Source organism: Merops nubicus, unplaced genomic scaffold, assembly GCF_000691845.1.
Source record: "Merops nubicus isolate BGI_N331 unplaced genomic scaffold, ASM69184v1 scaffold1937, whole genome shotgun sequence".
NCBI classification, from domain to species: Eukaryota; Metazoa; Chordata; class Aves; order Coraciiformes; family Meropidae; genus Merops; species Merops nubicus.
Genome location: NW_008619359.1, coordinates 1021 through 20945, shown reverse-complemented (window position 1 = coordinate 20945; position 19925 = coordinate 1021). Strand labels below are relative to the sequence as shown.

The window sequence follows — 19925 nt, the reverse complement described above, 5'->3', positions numbered from 1 at the left end:
TGGAAGGTCCCATCCATGAAACTCCAGCACCCCAGCTGCCCACTAGCTCCCCCTTTCTACTCACCAAAACTATTCTAAGAATATCTTCTTCAGAGTCACATGACTAGGAACTGCACTACGCCATCTTTTCATTTTAAATGTACTTGCAATGAATTAAGAGGATAACCCCATTTACTTCCACTTATATTTCAGTTATTAGTTGAATGCATTTCCTCCACGTTTGTGTTATGCATGATTCACCTCTTCTTCCTACCCCAAGGACCAAGACTACTGGTAGCCTGGTAGAAGCAGCAATTTCTACAGAACCCTGGAAACCTCACAGAGTCAACTGTGCAGCAGCAGTCTTTTGGCATCTATCTTTTTCCCCACGCACTTGCTAGAGACAGAGAAACCTCTACCAAATCTTCATTCAGACAGTAAACAAAAATAGAATGTTTTTTCCTGTCCAAATCTTTCAAGAATTTGCTCTCATAAAACTAAGTTAGAGTCTTTCTCAAAACAGAAACTAAAGACTATGGTACCAACTGCAAAAACAACCTATAAAGTTACAGTACATTGTTCCTCAAAAAAAAGCTAGCAGTAAAGCAAAGGCAGCATCAGCTGCTCCTCTTCTTTTCCCAAGGTAGGGACGCAATGCACATTGAATTAAACATTAGTATAGCCAGAGTAGCTGACACTGCTGCAGGGACGGCTATTTCTAAACTTGTTTACCCTTTTGGCAGGCAAGTGTCTGCTCCAGTACTTGTGTGCTCAAGTGACATTGAAGAACACAACATGAACGGAAGTTTCAGAAAAGCATTAAAAAAAGAAAGAAGAGAGCAAATTGGATAAAAGCAGTTTTCTAATGGTATTCCATGAAACTAGTACCACAGAGATGAACAGAGTCTTTTTCTTCACACTGTATTTCAAGGTAGAAGGCAACATGCTTTCCCAAGTGGAACGGTGGCTGCAGATACAGCATGTCATACTCTGACACTAGGGTCCTTTGCCGTGGTTACCACATTGATCTAATAAAATACATACCCTAAGGAAAAATTCAAGATACAGTTACATAATGGCAATAATATAAAACTACACTGATATAGGGTAGGAAGACAAAAAAAAAACAAAGACACCTTTTACAATCCTTTCTCCCTGACTCAGAGAGTGAGGACACCTCACAGGGAAGCAGAATACACTCGGAATGCAGTACAGAGACTTCCAAGTAACTGCAAAAGTCTGCCACACACATCCTGATCCCAAGTGGACATGGCTAGAAGAATTCTGCTTTGAGCTAGCTTTTAATAACTCTATCAGCCATACTTTTAATCCCTAACACACATAAATCACCATGGGCAATCTCCTGCTGACAGAACGTATGATATTTTAGCTTAAATTCACTACCCCATTAAGTACTGCTCTTAACATTCCACCAGTTCACCCACGTCTTTATGTACAAATAATCTACTAGCACTTATCTGCTCCTAACAGCTACACAAGTACAATAAATAGAGATAAATCAAGTTTCCATGTGAAGAACTCAAAATTAGGAATGTCCAGAATTAATGGGCTTTAACCAATCTTTTCTTTGTTTGCCCAGTAAATGTAAATTATAATAACTTTTCAAATGTGTAATGTGATCACATACTTTTTTCCCCTCACTGGATTAGATGTGCATGCTGAACAGAATAGGAGGTATTCGATTACAGAACAGCTGTGCTGGTTTTATGGTTTGGGGTTTTTTTCTGTTCTCATGCAGCTTGCAGTCTCTGGCTTATTTACTTCTTGGAAGGCAGAAATATCAATCTCACAGCTTTCCTGCCCTGCTCATTGCTATGCTATTCACATGCTTCACAAATAAAAAAATCTCATAGGTAGGGCAGATGTGGCATTATTGCCTTTTATCAGGTAGAGAATTGAAGCAAAGAAAAAGAAGTCTTAAAGTATCAGGGTTTAGGGAAACTCCATTTAAAGCAATTTGGTTTGGACTTCTCAGAGTGCTTGGCCAATTTTGCCTCGTGTGTTTTGACTGACTTCAGTTACAGCTGTGAGTGTATAATGCTTTTTCAAGGGAGACTGAGAATCTCACGCTGAATGGCACAAGTCAGCCACATGTGAACTTCGGTGGCAACAATTTGGGATGGTGATGACAATTCCCAGTACAGCAGGGCTAGAACCCAGTTTTCTACAGCAGTATTATCTGCCTTATCTTGAAACAATACTTGGAGGCATGAACCCCAGAGGATACCCTAGTTCCAACATCCACGAAGAATGAGAAAAGTTCAATAGCAATGACATGCCCTCACCACATGGTTCGCTGCAGAGCTGCAGAACATGCTCTTTCAAAAGAATGGCAAAAGGAGATTGCATAGGTCATCTTTATCTGGGCAACCTCTTATTTTAAGACCTTGATTTTGCCACCACACTAACACCTTTTTGTGGAAAATCTCTTATGCCTTAAGTGAAGAATTTGACCTCTCCTCCCACTACTGCCTCCCACAGAAAAAAAAACAATTTTCTCAGGGAATGTAGTCCACAATATCTGAAGTCAAAGACTAAAGCCAAGCCTTTGAGAGGAGAGGGGGAATCTTCAAAGACAGAGTTCTTAATTACAAATGACAATTTTTCTAAAGCCTATCACTTGACCAAATGTGGGCAATTTTCAGAATAATAGCTCAATGCCATCCACAGCACAAAGCCTACCTAGTCGCTAAATTCCAAGCCCATACTGTAAGGCTTGAATATTGACAATATTCAATATTAAGCTACAGGTTTAAGATTATCTTGGCCATTTTGGCTGAAATTAAAATGTAAGCAACCTGAGACAGACTTCTGTATCTTATTTCTTCAAACAACTATATTTTACTAAATCATGCCAGAAGATCACTGCTCCAGGGCTGTGACTTATCTTCAGGGTTCTAGTACACACAGCTATACATCCCTGGGAAGACTGTGTCAATCCTTTGTGCTACCTTCTCCTGGCAAGTTAAAACACAAACCCTTGCCCCTCAAGGGCTCACCTCAAGTATATAGACCTCCTCCACTAGGAAACTCCTGATCCTTCCTGGGGTAGATGGGCCCAGGCTCTGGTTAGAACAGAACCCACATAATGCCTCCTAGGAGAGTGAATAGAAAACTCATGTTTAGCTGTGCTCATCCAGCCGTTCTACTGTTTCCAAACTGTATGTAGAAGCACACCAACCTATGCCCATTTTCGACCAAAACACCAATGAATTTAAAATATTTTCCTCCCTATGATGAGACAAGTATCACAACCCCTACAGACACATGAAAATGAGAGAGAGCTATTAAGCTACTTGGCCAACATAACCACTCAGAGTTTAAATAAAGATCAAAGTTGTACAAGGACTGAGCAAAATCAAGCTTGGGTCATGGAAGAAATGAAAAAGCCATAGTAAAAAAAAAAAAAAAAAAAAATGAAAAATGCACAGCTGCACAGACTCCCTCTACTGTTTTGATTCACTTCTTCCCCACACCATCAACTACCACGACAATACCACGAAAAGTTCCATTTACCTTATAAAATACTTTCTCGAGGCTCACACAAAGAAATTAATTTGGGTTTTGCTTCAAACTTGTGGCGCTGTGCAAGGTATGAATGCCATTTCAGCAAGACTCTGGTTTATGTTAGTAGACACATGCATGTTTTATGTTTGCGAGCATATTGTGTATAAGCATCTGCTGAAGGGAAAAGAATCCAGGCTGGTATTTATACAGCTGAAGCAAGGTTTATATACATTGCATCCTACTTCTGGAAGGGACAGCTTATGCAAACAGAAAAATGAGACAGATGTTGATAGTTTGAGACTCCTCCCTTCTCCCCTTAAAGAAGCAATTCTAATTATGAATCCATGAGTAAACCACAAGCTATGAATGTCCTAAGATGCGCTCAGTGCTTTGCATCAACTCTTTTTTTTTTTTTTGACATCAGCTCTTTTGCCCAACTATCTTGCTCAGAAATCAGAGACCGTGCTACCAAACACAAATGCGTTCAGACAAAGGAGACAAAGACGTCTCCTTTCAAAGGCATGGCCAGTGACATAAAATGAGCTCTAATTCGCCAGCCCTTTTCCATAATAATAACGTGACTGTCATTCTCTTCTAATTAAATTAGTCACTTCTACTTCCCATGCAATACATTCTCTTTGCCTCCTCTTCCTCAGTCATGATAAATCTCCATGTGACTTAGCTGTCCCATAATTCTGCCTAATTGGTTTCAGCTGTCATTTTTGAAGCTGAAATGCACAGAGAGCCTGGGGCTCGTGAACGGAACAGGAAGCATTTCCAACCGCATTCCCATCATGTAAAACCAGCAATGTGAAAGGACTCCTCCATTAAAACAAAAACGGGAGTATTTGGCTGCCGGCAATGCCATCCTGCAGCAGACAGATTGTGCTGCTCCACTGAGGCAGCGAGGCTGTGGCAAGCCATTCTTCTCTGATCAAAGGAGAGCACACATTATTTATGCCCTAGCAGTTTTACTGACTAAAATACTTTCCCTTTTGTCACCAACAAATTCTTAAACAGTAATATAATTTACCAATAAGAGCACAGGCATAAGGAATATTTGAAGTGACAGGAGAACAAAGAAAAGTTAATTCTATTTAAATGGTGTGTATTCTCCAACCTAAGTGCTCTGCGGATTACTGCACCATGGTTTAAGCTAATTTCATGTTGCTGGTGTTTTCAAAAGTGTCATATGCACTCATTTTCAAGTATTTCTACAGCTTTCCATAATTCAATCTTTTCCCTCTATGATACAAGTGTAAGCCATGCTAACAAAAAATACCCTACAAGCTATCTCTGGGTGATACCTGAGCAACTTCCAGAAAACCAGCTGTGCTGAGCAGCAGAGGAAAGATACATATTAGGGATTCAAGAAAGAAAAAAAATCACCCCACAAGAGACATTTAATGAAAACAATTTTGCTAACAGATGTTTCTGGTTCCTTAGATTTCTCTCATACTGTCAACAAAGATAAATATACTTCAAAACACATGAACAAAACCTTATAGAAAAGGAGGTTGGGCAGCAGGGGAGTGCAAAACACACATACAAACCCACCTGAAAATTCCAGACAGAAAAAGGAATACATAGTTGTCTGATTTTTGGTTGCTACTAGAATATATATATATATTTATGTATTGATACACAGTCTCTGATCGTTGCACAGAGAACAATATGGTCTGTGATGAGTGAGACACACACTATTGTGGAAAGAATTGCTGAACGAACCAAGATCTTCAACAAAATCCAGATTTCTAAATATGCCAGTTTATGCCCTTCCCTATTTTCTGGTCACCTTAGTAATTGTATCAACCTTGTTTTCTTGGTAAATCAGGTTGAAGAGACAGTAAGGAATTAATCTAGTGACATTATTTTAAAAAATAGATGACATCTCAAAAATCACTAGGAATTCCCAAATTTAATATGATCAAAACCTAGCAGCAGATTATCAGCTTGTGTAAACCACAATGAACTTATACTTCCCCAAATCAACAGGGTTGGGACAATTTTTACAAGCTGAGCAAGTTGTAATATATCAGATGTGTGTGTGCACTTTTTCTTTAATTTGCTAAGCAGTTAGGCTTCCATAGCACTCACCATTATATCCACATATACCAAAATAAAAAGATACAAAAGGTTTCTCATTAGAGCATGGCAGATACTCCTAAGCTCATAGTGACAGTACCCACTCCAGGACCACACAGGCAGAACACACACAGGGCAGGGAGGCCGACAATCCACATACACCCATACTGTGTCAAGTATCCACACTAATACTGGCACTGTACTGGCCATGGATGGCACAGACAAGCCAAATTGGCACAACACCCTTTGCTACTGTTGTGTGCTATGCTACCAAAAAAGGCCATCTTCAGGGCGGGAAAAAAGCAGTGCACATTCTCTAAATGCTTCAGCATCCTATGGTAAACCTCTCTTCACACTAGTTGAGTGACTGTTTTCTGTCATGCCTCCTAATACTAACTGTCCACACGAGATTAATAAAAATTTTATAGGGAAAATTGCAGTTCAGATGGCAAGGTGCATAAAAGAAAAACGATGCTTTCATGGTTTATATCCTCTTTATTCAAAGCAGTAAAACAAGAAAAATTAACAGGTCATCTTAACTTCAAAGTGTTGGCTCTGTTCATTACACAAGCCTGACTCTTGATTCCTCTTACTCATCATTCTTTAATTATTTTTATAACAAAAAACTATAAATTTATTATAAAGAGATCAGCAATTACTTATCTCTTCATTCTGACTCCAGTATTTTTAGCATTAGTATTTTGCCAGAATTGCTCACCTCACCCCAAGTTTGTGTTTTTAGCAACTTCATAGATGTATTTTTATATTAATATGATCAAATTAATACAAAGTTGGATGTTGCTAGTTCAGGAAGGAAAAAAATATTTTTAAGATCAGGAATTATGGCAATTATCACTCTTGAAACAGGCAGATTTGGGGTTGGTGTTTTGCTTGTTTGTTTGTTGGTTTTTTTTTTCAATCTGCAGCGAGTAAATCAGAGCTGCTCATTTTAAAATTAAACAGCAGTTACAATCCACATTATTAAAGAGCTTGAGAAAAAAAGAGTGATTAGATTGGATAGCCCCAAGTGCAAGCTGATACACTGTCAGGTTTCACCTCAGAGGGAATTGGACAAGCCCATTTTTTTACTGAAATCTATGCCACCAGAATACTACTGGTGGCAGAGATGTCCAGAAATAGACATAGAAATAACAATCAAGTACTAAAACAAACAAACAAACAAATAACAACAAAAACATTAAACTATAAGGATTTATTTAAAGTTTCATTTAAAATAGTAAAATAAACTAAAATTTTTCCTTAAATTCCTGTTACAAGAAAGTAACACTGTATTAACTTCACTGAAAGACTACAAGTATTCATACTTAACTGATAAAAATTAAGATGGAGAAAGATACACACAGAAAGAAAAAAAAAAATCAACTTACCTATAGCTACTATCAATGACATGACATTCTGCTGATTATTTGACCAAACTATTCTTAAAGACAGCCAGTGTTACAGAGACCAACAACTCATGGTAGCTTCTTCTGTGTTTTCCTGTCATTAGTATGAAAGAGTCATTCCTATAGTGTAATCTTTCTCTTCCTTACTGCAATTTCATATTTTCTATCCTTTCTACCATTGACATGGAAATAGGTCCCTGTCTTTCTCTTTGATGTATCTAAAGGTTTGTAACCATCTCATCCTTTTTTTCTGCAACTCTGAAGAGCCTTACTTCCTTTGACTCTTCCTCAGAAGCCTTTAATCTAGATGTTTGTTTATTCTTGTTTCCCCCTTGCCACCAGGTATCTATTTGATTCATCTTTTCACTGCATGGACAAATTTACATTTTTGGTGGTGGCCTTACTGAGCAGAGTGTTATCACTAGTACATGCATCTTACTACATATATGTGGTTTTTATGAACTACAACGATGTTTGAAATTTTTACCTGTAATTTAGGAAAAAACTTATTCAGATCTGTCAGTAGATAGAATATATCACATGATTTCCACGGTTTCATCTGTCAGCTCAACTCTGCACGTTTTTTTATGCTTTGACTTTGTTGTGAGTTTTAAAAAAATGCTTACACTGAATTACACTTACTAATACTTCATAAAAAGAATCACAAATAATAGATGATAATTATTAAAAGATGCAAAGCATCGGGTAACGTTACAAAAAGCATCAGGAAACTGTACAAAGACTAGACATTCAGATACACACAGCCTCCAAATCCGTTCAGTTGTAAATCTTGATCAATCTTATTAACAGATCTATTCATCAGTATGCACTCTCCACATGAACTCGACGTAACGTTTGTGAGACCCTGAGAAGTCAGGGTGATGAGGAGAACTCAGTCACACCCCTCTTCCTCCCAACTAGACCTGTGCAAACTTCTTAACCCAGCAGGAGTATTTTTATTTCATTGTAAATACATTTTTTTTAATTCCTTCTTTCCTACTGATTGTCACATCTGGCATAGCCTTTACATCTCGACAAAGCACCAAGCAATTGCCTTTGGAAATCTCTTCTGAATCTCTACCTCCCAAAGGTGACTTTGTTTGCATTTCCAACCTATACTTGGACATCAGCAGCTCCTATCTCTGATCTGCTCATTAGAACTCGAAAAACAAGGCTTTCCAAAGAGCAGTATTCCCTTACTGCCTTGCCTCAACAGCAGGGGATTTCCTTTCCCTCTGCTTCTTCTCAGCCTTGTTCTGTCATCTGTTTGGTTACAGTTTAAGTAGCACAACTCGGGTTAACAAGGAAACAGCTCCTTCTGCACCCAAGGCAAAAGGAAGCTACTAAATTCAACTGCTTCTACGCTGGGAGCCCTCAGCCACTCCCCTCTCCTTCTTGGGGTGGACAGAGCATGTCCGTGGCAAGGAGGGATATGTCTGCCAAGGGAGTTGTTAGGAGACATATGGCTTGCTGCAGAGATTCACTAGCTTTCATCCTTGCTTACCGTGGCTGGACAGGCACCTTGACCTCAAAGGGGAAGAAAATTGCCCAACATTTCACTCTCACATCAAAATAAGATAATGCAGACAAGTAAGTTTCACTTTCAATCAAGGATTAGAAGACCTTTCCTTCCTTCTTGTGCCCAGCCTCCCTAATTGCCTCTAAGTACCACTGAATCCAAGTGATCCGAGTGATCAAAGCTCAAAAGCAAATCTGGGACTCTACTGATTTTCCTTCTTTCATCCGTGAAAATAATGTGGCTTTTTCCATTTGTTTTCAAAAACAAGCAATGCCATCCTACCTTTAGTTTCAAAACATTCTCTAATAAAATAAAACAGGGTATCAATAATAGTATTTGATCCAAATTGTCAAAAGTTATAAGAAACTCTAATTTTTCAATGCAAAAGTTTTGTCCTTTTAAGTAATGAGTACCGACCATTTCCTTGCAAAATACTTTTACTAAGATGTCCCATAACAAACTCAGAATCTCAGGTTTAGAAACTGCCACTCTGTAGCTCTTATTTCCAATAAACAGTATATATGTCCATTTCCAAACAGCATTAAAGTGAGAAATTCACACCTTTTTTCTTCTTACAGGAAATGGAAAGAAAATGTAACTAATGAACTTTATTAAGCCAACTTATTGCATAACAACCTATTTTAGCTACTGTAATGAAGCAATGAGAAATAAATTTTCTTCTTTTATGGAAAGTAATTTTTAAGAAGGAAAAACATACACAAAGCTTAAAATAGGCAAGGTAATTGAAAGTGCTTGGGTTTAAAGTACACTATTACATTAGTCTGGAGCTTTTTCACTGTTGAGGCAGAAATAATATTATTCATTACTCATACTTTCAATTATAAATGCACCTGTTCTTGTTTCAAACCTAGTTCACAAATATTGAAAGCATAATCTAGAGTATAGCTATACAAGCTCACTTTTATATGCCAGGAATAGGACATGTTGCTGGTTCATTTATTGATGATAATAATATACTTACATAATTATACATAATAATAAAATACTCATTATCATTCTATGAAGCCTGTAGCAACACGTATTGGTTAGGATTGGCTTTCAGCAAATAAGTGCTTCTAAGTAGTTATCTTCCTTTTAAATAAACAAGTGAAGAAACAAATGGTAGCAGCTAATGATCGTATTAGAATGAACAGATGTCAACACATCTTTCAAAGATCTCTCGATATGTCTGAGATCTCACTTGTAAAATTTGTCATTTCCTTGAGCACAGCTGGTTATATCAGTGACACTTGGCACTACAGCTACCATACCCCCATGGCCACACAAAATAACACCTGAACAGAACCTGGAGAAGAGGGGAACAAAACTTAACGTGAACAGTCATACTCCTCCATTGAACCGTAAAGCTGAACTGACCTTTTTCTTTTGACAGTCATTGTAGTCTCAGATACCATATGCAAAATATGTCAAAAACTCACGTGTTGTTTTCAGGTCTTCTTTAGCATATCCCAGGTAACTACACAGAAACCCTTTTCTCTACTATTCATAAATGAAAGAGTATCAGCCCTTCAGATTTTGTAGTGGGGATTCCAAGCAGCTCATCCTCGTAAGTCCTCAGGTAACGAGCAATGGCTCTCAGACATCCAGCAACAAAAGTGAGTTTTCAGCTCCACTTTTAGTGCACTTGATTGACCAACAATTAACATAGCTGATGGAAGAGTTACCAAAGCACACAAGGAAATTACATCCTACTAAACAGGTACTGTATATACCAAACCATTTTCAATTAAGTTTTTTTCATTCAACAGAAGCAAGCCCCTTCCTCCTCTTCTTCCATAGAAACATACAGCTTCAGATTCACCACCAAAATATTTATATGGAGATTGAGCTTCTCTCGATCTTCAGCTGTCAGATAGGATTTTTAAAGATGGACCACCAAGGTTAAAATTAAAATTTCTGTCATGTTTTTATCTCACAGATTTCCATATAGAAAAATTCTAATTTGGGGTACCCAGAGAATTTAATCACTGCTGTACTTCCTTGCAGAGGCTATTCTGCTTTCAGCTTTTAACTTATTACTGCAACGCATTTTGCAATAAAAGGTGCTATATGAAATTAAATTTCATTCTACTCTTTCAGGGTCGATGCTGAAACTGAATATCTTTGATAACCTCAGATGTTTCATTAGTATTAATTTCCCAGTGGAATCTATCACCAACCTAGCAACCCAAAGTTTCCATTTCCTAAGAACTCTTAGATCACTAACTGTTCATCCCTAATTTAATCATGACATCTCATTCAAATGCTTTACTACGTTTGAAATGACCAATAGTGATTAATGGCAAAAGTGTGTCAGTCCCATTATGTCACTTTAAGAAATAAATAAAATTCATCCTGTTTTAAGTTTGTTAGGTCTCGGTCATTAAAAAATGTATGCCACCATGCAGTTTCAATTGCATGAATATTTCTACTGATTCCTCTACAACTCTGAGCCAACCCATGTATGGGGTGTGGGGAGGGAAGGAAAAAAAACAACCAACCAACCAAGAAAAACAAAACAAAAAAAACCAAACCAACACCACACCACACCACCCACAACCAAAAGACCCAAACGTTACAGAGATACAGAGCTCAGCAACACCAATTACACAGCTAGACTGCATAGTTAACCAGCCAAAATTTGCAGATTTAACTGAGCATCTGTAATTTTGCCTCTGCACATTCATTTTATGCACTGAATAGCTCTTTGACAAAAGGACTAAAAAAGGTCATTCTGATCATGCAGTTAAAACCTGTATAATGCACACCCACAGGAATTCTGTTCAGGCTACATCAACACTCTCAACTAGTAAGCATTATCAGGTGGCATTAGCTATCTGATCAGCTTATAACTTGACATTGCCTAACAATGAAAAGAGACTTTTGTTAAACAATTCTGTCACCTCAAGGCACAGAAGCAAATTACATCATTGTGATACGGTCCTTAGCCTGGCTGCACCCAACAAGGCATCCTTATTCCTGAACACCACCTTGAAAGACTGCCCACCATCCAAAATACTACTTGGATCAGTTGCTAGAAACCCTTATTAAATGAGATCCTGAAACAGTTTCGATGGCTACCAAACACCGTGGGAATAAACATACAACCACCAGTGGGGCTTATCTTAGCAGCACCCTGTTGAAGACTAAAACAGTTAAGTGAATCCAGAAGAAGGAGCCACTGCACGAAGCTCCATCAGTGTCCGTGCTTAGCATGTACAGTAACACATGTCTGGGAACCAGAGTCCCTAAAGCACTACTAACGGAGCTCAATTCCAGGAGCTTCACATGAGTATAACAGGCAAAAACATATTCTATGTATCTCACTTTTCAAGCAGTTCTGATGAACACAGCTAAATATAGCCACTGATAAAAGGAACTGCAAAACGTATTCACATAAAGTTATACAAATAAGTCTACACTGATTGTTACATAAAATTAAATATCTAGGCTTTTCCTATGCTAATTCAGTGTAAAAGTCAGGAGCAGAAGGATCCCCAACTTTAAGAGCAAGAATGATATTTCTATTAACATTCCTATACCTGAGGTAAAAACATACATACTGCATGCAACTATTCTGCAGGCTCCTATACCTGAATACCTGAATATCCTGAATACCCACATTATTACACTGTAGCATTTCTAACACACATTTCACACAAACTAATTATATCTGTCTTAAGCAAGGATGTACTAAAACTAGTAATCACTGTACTTTATAAATGCAAGGTCTTACTGACAACAACACAATAGCAGACACTGCACTGAACATCTAACCTTCTCTAAACTCATTTGTTTCTTTTGAATTACATGCTCTTAGACCCATCTGTGAAAACTGGGAGGTTTAATTATGATAGCACCTTGCATAATTCCACAGCTAAATGCTGAAGTAGTTCTACATAAATGCCATATGTATGTCTCAGAAAAACCAAAAAGATTAACGAGGAAGCCAAGCCCAAGACTTTGGTAAGTAATAGTCTGAACACAATTAGATCATTACATTGTGTAAACTAAAATTTTAATGCATACACTAGTCATGGCAAGAAAATAATAATCCAAAATTCTAAATTGCGTGCACCACACTTCTTTTTTACTGACATTGATTCTAAAAGGACACTGTGCACAAGCCAGTCACAACAAAAGCCACTCTTTTACACACTTCAGCTTGTTACACGCTTTTGATGAAGAACTGCCTGTTAAGCATTTCAGTCCTGTTCTTACCCACATTATCCTCACCTATTTTAAAGTTACCCAATCACATCAGTGAAGAAAAAGCTCTAACAAACAACCTACAACTAGAAAGTAGAGTAATGAACCACTGTGAAAACTCAACAGTATAGGGTCCTTCAAGAGCTCTAGTAGTAAAATCCCCATCTCTAAATCTGGTCTAGCTCAGCCTTCCACTTCTAGCCCAGTCCAATACATAAAACACATCATCTCTTATAGCCTCCACTCTCCTGAAAAAAGTAAAGGGTTATTTTGACCCAATCCATAGATCACTGATGGGAAAGAGAGCTTCTACATCAAATTCAGTACACTCTGGACCATAGCCAAAATATTAGTTACTTTACTCACCACATATTCAAACACAAGTGTCAAGGTCTCCTTGGTGTGAATGATGTCATGAAGCAGCACAATATTAGCATGTTTCAATCCTTTCAAAAGAGAAGCTGAAAAGCAAAACATAGGTTATCTTAAAAAGGATCCAAATATTCTACGTTAATTGGCTTTTTCTTTAGTGACCTAGATGATTTTTTTTGACATCTGAGTTTCATAAGCTAATGACCAATAATTGTATTTTAATATCTTCTACATCCATGAGTTGCACACATTTGTTGTATTTAAAGATGACACGTTCCTGTTCAGAGCTATTTTCTCCACCTTGTTGGTCAAACTCAGCCTCACTTTGAGGCAAAAATGAGCCATTGTCCTTATGCAGCCTCCTTTATGTGAACCAGTCACTCACATCTGATCAACCAGACACCAGGTTTGTTTCTACACTCAGAGGTAATTTTTTGTCTCAGTCAAAAGTCAAGCATGCCTTTTCAAAATATCACCTTTCCAGAACAACAGAGATACTTTCTAAAGTGCAGCATCTGTCCTAGGAATAATGTTTTAAGCAATAATTCTCCTTTCTCTCAAACATAACACATTTGATGGAATGATTTTTATTAGCTCATGAGAATAGATATAGTATTTTCCCACCATACTTTTATTCTTAATAGCAGTAGGTCACACTTTCAGACTGCTGATAAATAAAGACTTATCTAGTGAACTTGCAGATGATCTCCTGCATTAAATTTCTTTTACACCATAACACATACTTAATGTTCCACAAGACACAATGTATTTTAGCAGTATATGCTGACAAGCCATGCGTTGTTACCAATGTCATTCTGTCATTTTTGCCTTGTCATCTCATGCATACATCTGAGTAGGACTATCAGCTGCCACAACAAAGTAAATAATAGATACAAAAACATGCAAATGAGTGGCCTATTTCTGTACTGAATTATGTGGCATTTTCTTCTGTCACTCTTCTTTTGTCAAAGAAAATGATGAAACACCAAACTTGTGTCTCACTCCATTACTGTGCAAAATGGAAACTAGGGAGCTTCCATGGAACTACTGCCCCTTGCTGTCCTATTGAGGGTGCTCCCTCACACTGAGGTAACTCCAGAAGTCATTTGGCTTTGAATTAGGGTAAGTATGTATCATCTCTCATACTGGTCTTTAAGAGACTGATCTGACAAGCTGGTCACTCTAGGAAGCAACACAATAGCAATGTGCCATCTTGCCGAGTCAGTGTTCTACTACAAGCATCTTCAGCAGCAGAACTTTGGAGTTCAAGCTAGGCAAAACACAGATATCAAGGGGGAAAACACCAAACAGCAGCTTCAAAGTGAGCGTATCACAGATATCCTGATGACAGGATTGCAAACCTGCAAGCAGGATCCATGACCAGGAAAAAGGCAACCCTTCAGCCTGGCTGAAGAGATGTGAGAAGAAATGTTTTAAAAGAGCTTTCTTTGGCCTCTGCTCTAACTCATGCTATTGAGAAAGTCAGCACAGAGGAACCTTTCCTGTGCTTTGAATACATTGCCAGTACGCTGTAAATCAGCTGTTGCAACTACAATTATTCTTTTTAAACATTTCATCAGTGCATCTGTAGTAAGTTTAAACATTCTATAAGTTAAGCAGAAGCTTTTTTTTTTTAAAGGAAGAGCCATGCACAACTTTCATAGGATCCTAAACATTTAACATGCATGAAACCTGAGAAGAGTTCACCTCCAGTAACTGAGCTTTTACCAGCACTTCCCTCAAGCCTCATCAAATAGCCACACATGCAGAGAGACCAGGAGCAGAAGAATTGCCTCCAAGCAGAGCGCATGTCAAACTATAACAGTACGCATGACCTCTGTCAGCTTTTGCTGTTCAGATCATGACCTGAGGCCATTAGTTGCTCTAGCTGCCCATTACTGTGTTGCCAAAACCTGTATATGGGTCATTAAAGCCTAAACAGTATATTGAAAGTAGCTTACCCCCAGATCTTTGCAACTCTTTCCTTTTCAGTCCCCTCTTCCACTCTTACTTATCTTCTCCAATTCTCTCCTTTTACAGCCTCAATATTCAACATCTACCATATATTACAAGAACTATCACCTGCAGGGTGAGATTTCTGTCTTCTTTGTTAGTCCAAATGAAATACAGTAAGTAATATAGCACAGAGAGTCAAATCACCTTAATTGCACTAATTTTATACTGTGGAAATAAAAAGCAATTACAGTATCAATTTACACATGAGAAATCAAGCATAACTGGTGAAAGCAAGAGAATTACCCATGTACTCTTGTGTCAGGACTCATTGGTAAGAGTGACTGCTTTTGTGAAAACACTGCTTTGTTGATTAAAAAGAGGGGGGGGAAAAAGCATATTTTTAAAAAGAAAATGTTGTCTGAAATAGAAAAGCTGTTTCTTCCTCCACAGAGTACTTTATAAATATAATGAAATATGAGCCAATGTTGTTCAGTGTTTTTTTTTCCACAAACTGCCAATCAAAACACCTCCTCATTTGGGCAACTTTTTGCTTGAAGGAGATACAACTTTGGATGAACTCCCCTAATTCAAAGACAAACTCCAGAAATTCACATCCAAGAGAACGAAAAAGAGTCTAGGGAATCCATCATCAGAATCAGCCCAAGACAAGCCTGACTTCACCTCTGAAGCTGCCAATGCAGCTGCTACTGGAGCTCAGCGAGAAGTCAGATGCTGCTGTGCCTGGTGTTACTTCTAGAACAAAAATCAATCCTTTCAGAGAATGGTGTCTCCACCCACAGTGATTATGATTTTACAGAGAGTTCTTTTTTTTAAGATAAAAAGATTAAAATATTGTTGAAGAAAACATTGCAACAACTCACAAAAGGGGGATCAACATACAAGTATTCGTTGTGCTTTAGCATGCATTTTTAAAATCAAAACCACACAATGCTGCTTTAAATCAGCTGGCACTCTTCTACCCTTAGTATTAAATGTAAGATAAACCAGATGGCACTACAGATTCATTTCCCCAAAGAGTTTTGAGGAGTCACAGCAGCAAGTAATGCTAAAACGCTTTTTTAAAACGCTTTGAACAAAATATTACATGGGCAGGTGCTTGTTCTGTCATCTGTGTTTGTATATTCCCTTACAGCAAATTCCAGCATTAAAATAGGGCAGAGGAATTGGGGACATACTTCAATAATTAACGACATTTAAGATTATAATTTCTGTATCTTCTACATCAGTTCATGACCTGAGCCACTAAAAGTACCAACATTCAGCACTTCTCCATCAAGAGTTAGTAACCATATTTGCATACATAAAGGCAACACTTTGTATTTTCTTGAATAACCATCACAGGCTTCTCTTCCAACAAGGGGATGCTCTCATCTATTATGAGCTCCCGGCAATCTGCCTTATTGCTTGTGTTGGTCAAGGAGCTTTTTGCTGTTCCCAGATGAGCTGGGTTCTAAAGGACACTTGCTCCACAAGCATGCCAATCCAGATGGACTGCAGCCAACTCTTACCCAAAAGAGTAAGCATCAGGAAATCAGTGCTTTGCTCCCTGCAGGGTTTACAGCATCAGCTCAAGCCTGACACTCCATTAATAAAGCCCTATGACTTTTAGATCAGCTTTGACTTACCTCTAGAAGATTTGGAGTGTTTTGAAAATAGCTATTCTGGCATGCCCATAAAGTAACATTTCACAGTTTTATGTCAAAATGAACAAAAGTAACTGTTAGGGACAACTCCCAGGTCACACGCAAGAAGAAGTTTTTACTAGCAACACTAGCAAAAATGGTACTTTTGGACATGGCAAGTACATTAAGACTGAACATTAATTACGGTCCTCAGATCATCCTAACGCAATTAATTCAGTTTTGCAATTCCTGGCTACCATTGTGTTCTCACTTTCTGAAAAATCACAGATATCTACTGTGGCCCTGGATAGAATAATCACTGATGATTCCCAAATTGCCTGGTACTTCAGTGACCCGGAAGCTTTTCTCAGCAGTAGCAGAACTCAACCTCATACTGCTCAGATTCACCATGATGTACAATTGCTGCTGATACTGTCTCAGATTTCCTACCATACACAAAGGCTGCGATATTCTTGTAGTTTTTCTAAAAACCATAGCTATGAAAATGCCTGCTTTGCTCAATAGGAGTTGAGGTGTCCTCTGGGGCTACCATCTACCAGTGCTCACCATTTCCCTCACTGTTCCTCACAGAGTGTTCACCCTTTCTCACTGTCACTCTAGCAGGACATGTCACATATCTCATTGCAAGAGTTCTACTGTGGAAGACAGCACATTGTGGCACTTTGCACCTATCCAATATTCTTAATGCAACCATGCATCTTTGCTGCCCTGTTTAATTTGAGACACCAAAGCTGCACATTCTAGTCAGTAACACAGATTTCTGAAAGCAGGTGATTTGTTGTGCTTCAGAACCAAACAACAAGTCTGTGAAATTCTGCAGCTTCTCACACTGCAGACACAATGGTGCTCTCTGAAAGAGGGCCAACCTCCTCACATGAACAGTTGCGTTCAGTCTATGACCTCTCCTGGAAAGGCATCTTTAGTGAGAAAACATTCATGGATTTTTTCCCTCAATGTCTTCTGAACAAACATACTCAAATGGGTCTTATTGTCTGCACAAACTACGGAAGTTCTGCTTCCCTTCCCAGCAACTTATGTTTCCATCTACACATCTTTTAAAGCAGTTTTTAAAATTTGGCCTGAGACACAATGTCCTTTATGCTTTTCATCCACTTCCCACACAGCAGGACTTTCTTACAATTCTAGCACAGACACAGGAATTCAGCATTCTGCGTTTTGCAGTAATAAATGTGCAGAAACTTCCTTCTCAGAAATGCAGTTCCCAGATCTACACTTTGCTATTTTCCAGTTCACCCATCTGAAATAAATTACCATGAGCAAAGAGCTTTGTCTTCCTACAACTCTAATACAACAGAATTCAATTCTGTATGTGCATAGTGAAAACTACACATCCTAGGTAAGACCACACTAACCACAGACTTCCCATCTTCTCACCACAGGATATATTCTGTAGAGTGATCATTATTTGTAATCCCATGTAATAGATTTGAGAGCTGCACCCCCTATAAATGCAGAGAATCAGTCAGCTTCCCCTCTAATCTTACAAGACACGATGCAATGAAGATATATAGGTCATTGTCCAGCTTTGAAAATTTTCTAGGAGAAAGTTTCTTAAATGTCAAAAGAAAACATGAGCTACAGGAAGAACAGAAAAAGCATTGCATCAGTCAAATGGGCTATTACCCAGGCTTAGCTGAATTACCTTCTTTACAGCCAATTCCGAACCCAGGGAAGTATCTTCTAGATTTAACACATGGTACTTATTCTAGATTTCATTATGTAAAAAAAAAAAAAAAAAAGACAGCCTGGCATTAAGGAAGCACACATTGCCTCATATTCTTCCAAGGAAGGATTTGCCAGCCCCTCCAACTGTAGGCTGCTTTGCTGGAGGGACTACATGTATCACATTAGCTGCATTTCAGCTGAAATTCAGGCTGGCATGAGTGGTTTGAAACTTTAACCAAGAACCTTTTTTATTTCTGAAATTCCTACTAATTGCTTCTACTTGGAAGTGCAGTATGTTATAAAAGAAGAAATACAGAAGAAGAGCACATGCAACAACACACAGGCACCTTCAGATGTTCTTCTCACTACCACTGTAATCCCCTAAGCAAATGACAAGTCACAGACCTGCAGAAATTTCTTTGCCTATTGAACTGGAACAAAGCATTGTAAGGACTAATCAAGCTCCAAAAAGCACTGCAATATAGTAGTCTAACAGATATACAGAAGATTGCTGTCATATGAAATTAATGTCTCTTTCATTATGTTATAGATATAAATTTATGCATTGTGTAATACTCCCTGTGTTTTTCAGATCCCCATACAGACAGGTGTTAAAAATAATGAGACATCATTCTAACTAAAGGCAGACTCATGGAAGAAGACTGCAATATGCTACTTCTTTCTTACAGCAGCCTTCACTGTCCATTTCAGTATTCAAGAGGTGGAAACCATGTAAACCAAAAATGTCAACAGAAGACAACCCTACCATGCCAGTAGCATGTGAAAGCAGGAGTCTATTTCTTTTTTATACACGCATAGCATGATTTGGACTAGTAGCACAATCTACTAATAAAACTGTCACTGTCTGTTATTAGTCTTGTATTTTGCTGAATTTCAGACACATTTTTCATATAAATATCTATTTACCTTAAGATGACTTCTTTGGAAGTTTTCAGTCTAAACAGTTTCTCCCATCTCCCAAAGAACAGGCTTTGGTAACATCTTCTGTAACCTACTGAGTAACTCTCCCCTTGAAAAAAACAACCAACCTCTAAATTTGATGTTCTGGAGCACAGACTCAAAATCTGGAAATAGAGGCCTTTAAGACAGGAATACACATTTTCCCATCTCCATGAAAACCCTTTAGATTGGGTCGTTACAAGTTACAAGCTTTTGAAAGCATGGCTTTGGGGCAGACTACCAGCAGCGTGAAGGCAAGGAGGAATACAGAAAACAGGAGCTGGCAGGAGGGGTTGTGATTCACACTGGAAGCTAGGACAGCTGGGTAAGGAGAAAGAAAAGCCAAAGGACAACTGAACAGCCTTCACAGGTGGAAGAACGCAGGAAGCAGAAAGACAGAGTGTGCAACAAGACACAAAGGGGACAGGACACAGCATGGGATGGGAAAGCACTCACACTTGGAGAGAAGTAGACAAGAGCCTACAGACAATAGCACATGCTATCTACTGATGCCCATCGCAGAACTCAGGATTCCTACAGATAACCAGCCCACTGCTTTTC

General features: G+C 38.4%; 1 protein-coding gene across 1 annotated transcript in view; it reads right to left on the bottom strand.

The window, feature by feature from the left end:
- Positions 1 to 13187, bottom strand: part of CDK14 (cyclin-dependent kinase 14) — a gene marked incomplete at both ends in the record, with an annotated part of 92751 nt that extends 79564 nt beyond the window's left edge. The window contains one exon of the mRNA XM_008943736.1: positions 13093 to 13187. Coding sequence (XP_008941984.1) covers positions 13093 to 13187 — 95 coding nt within the window. The remainder of the gene's footprint in view (positions 1 to 13092) is intronic.
- Positions 13188 to 19925: the final 6738 nt, after the last annotated feature.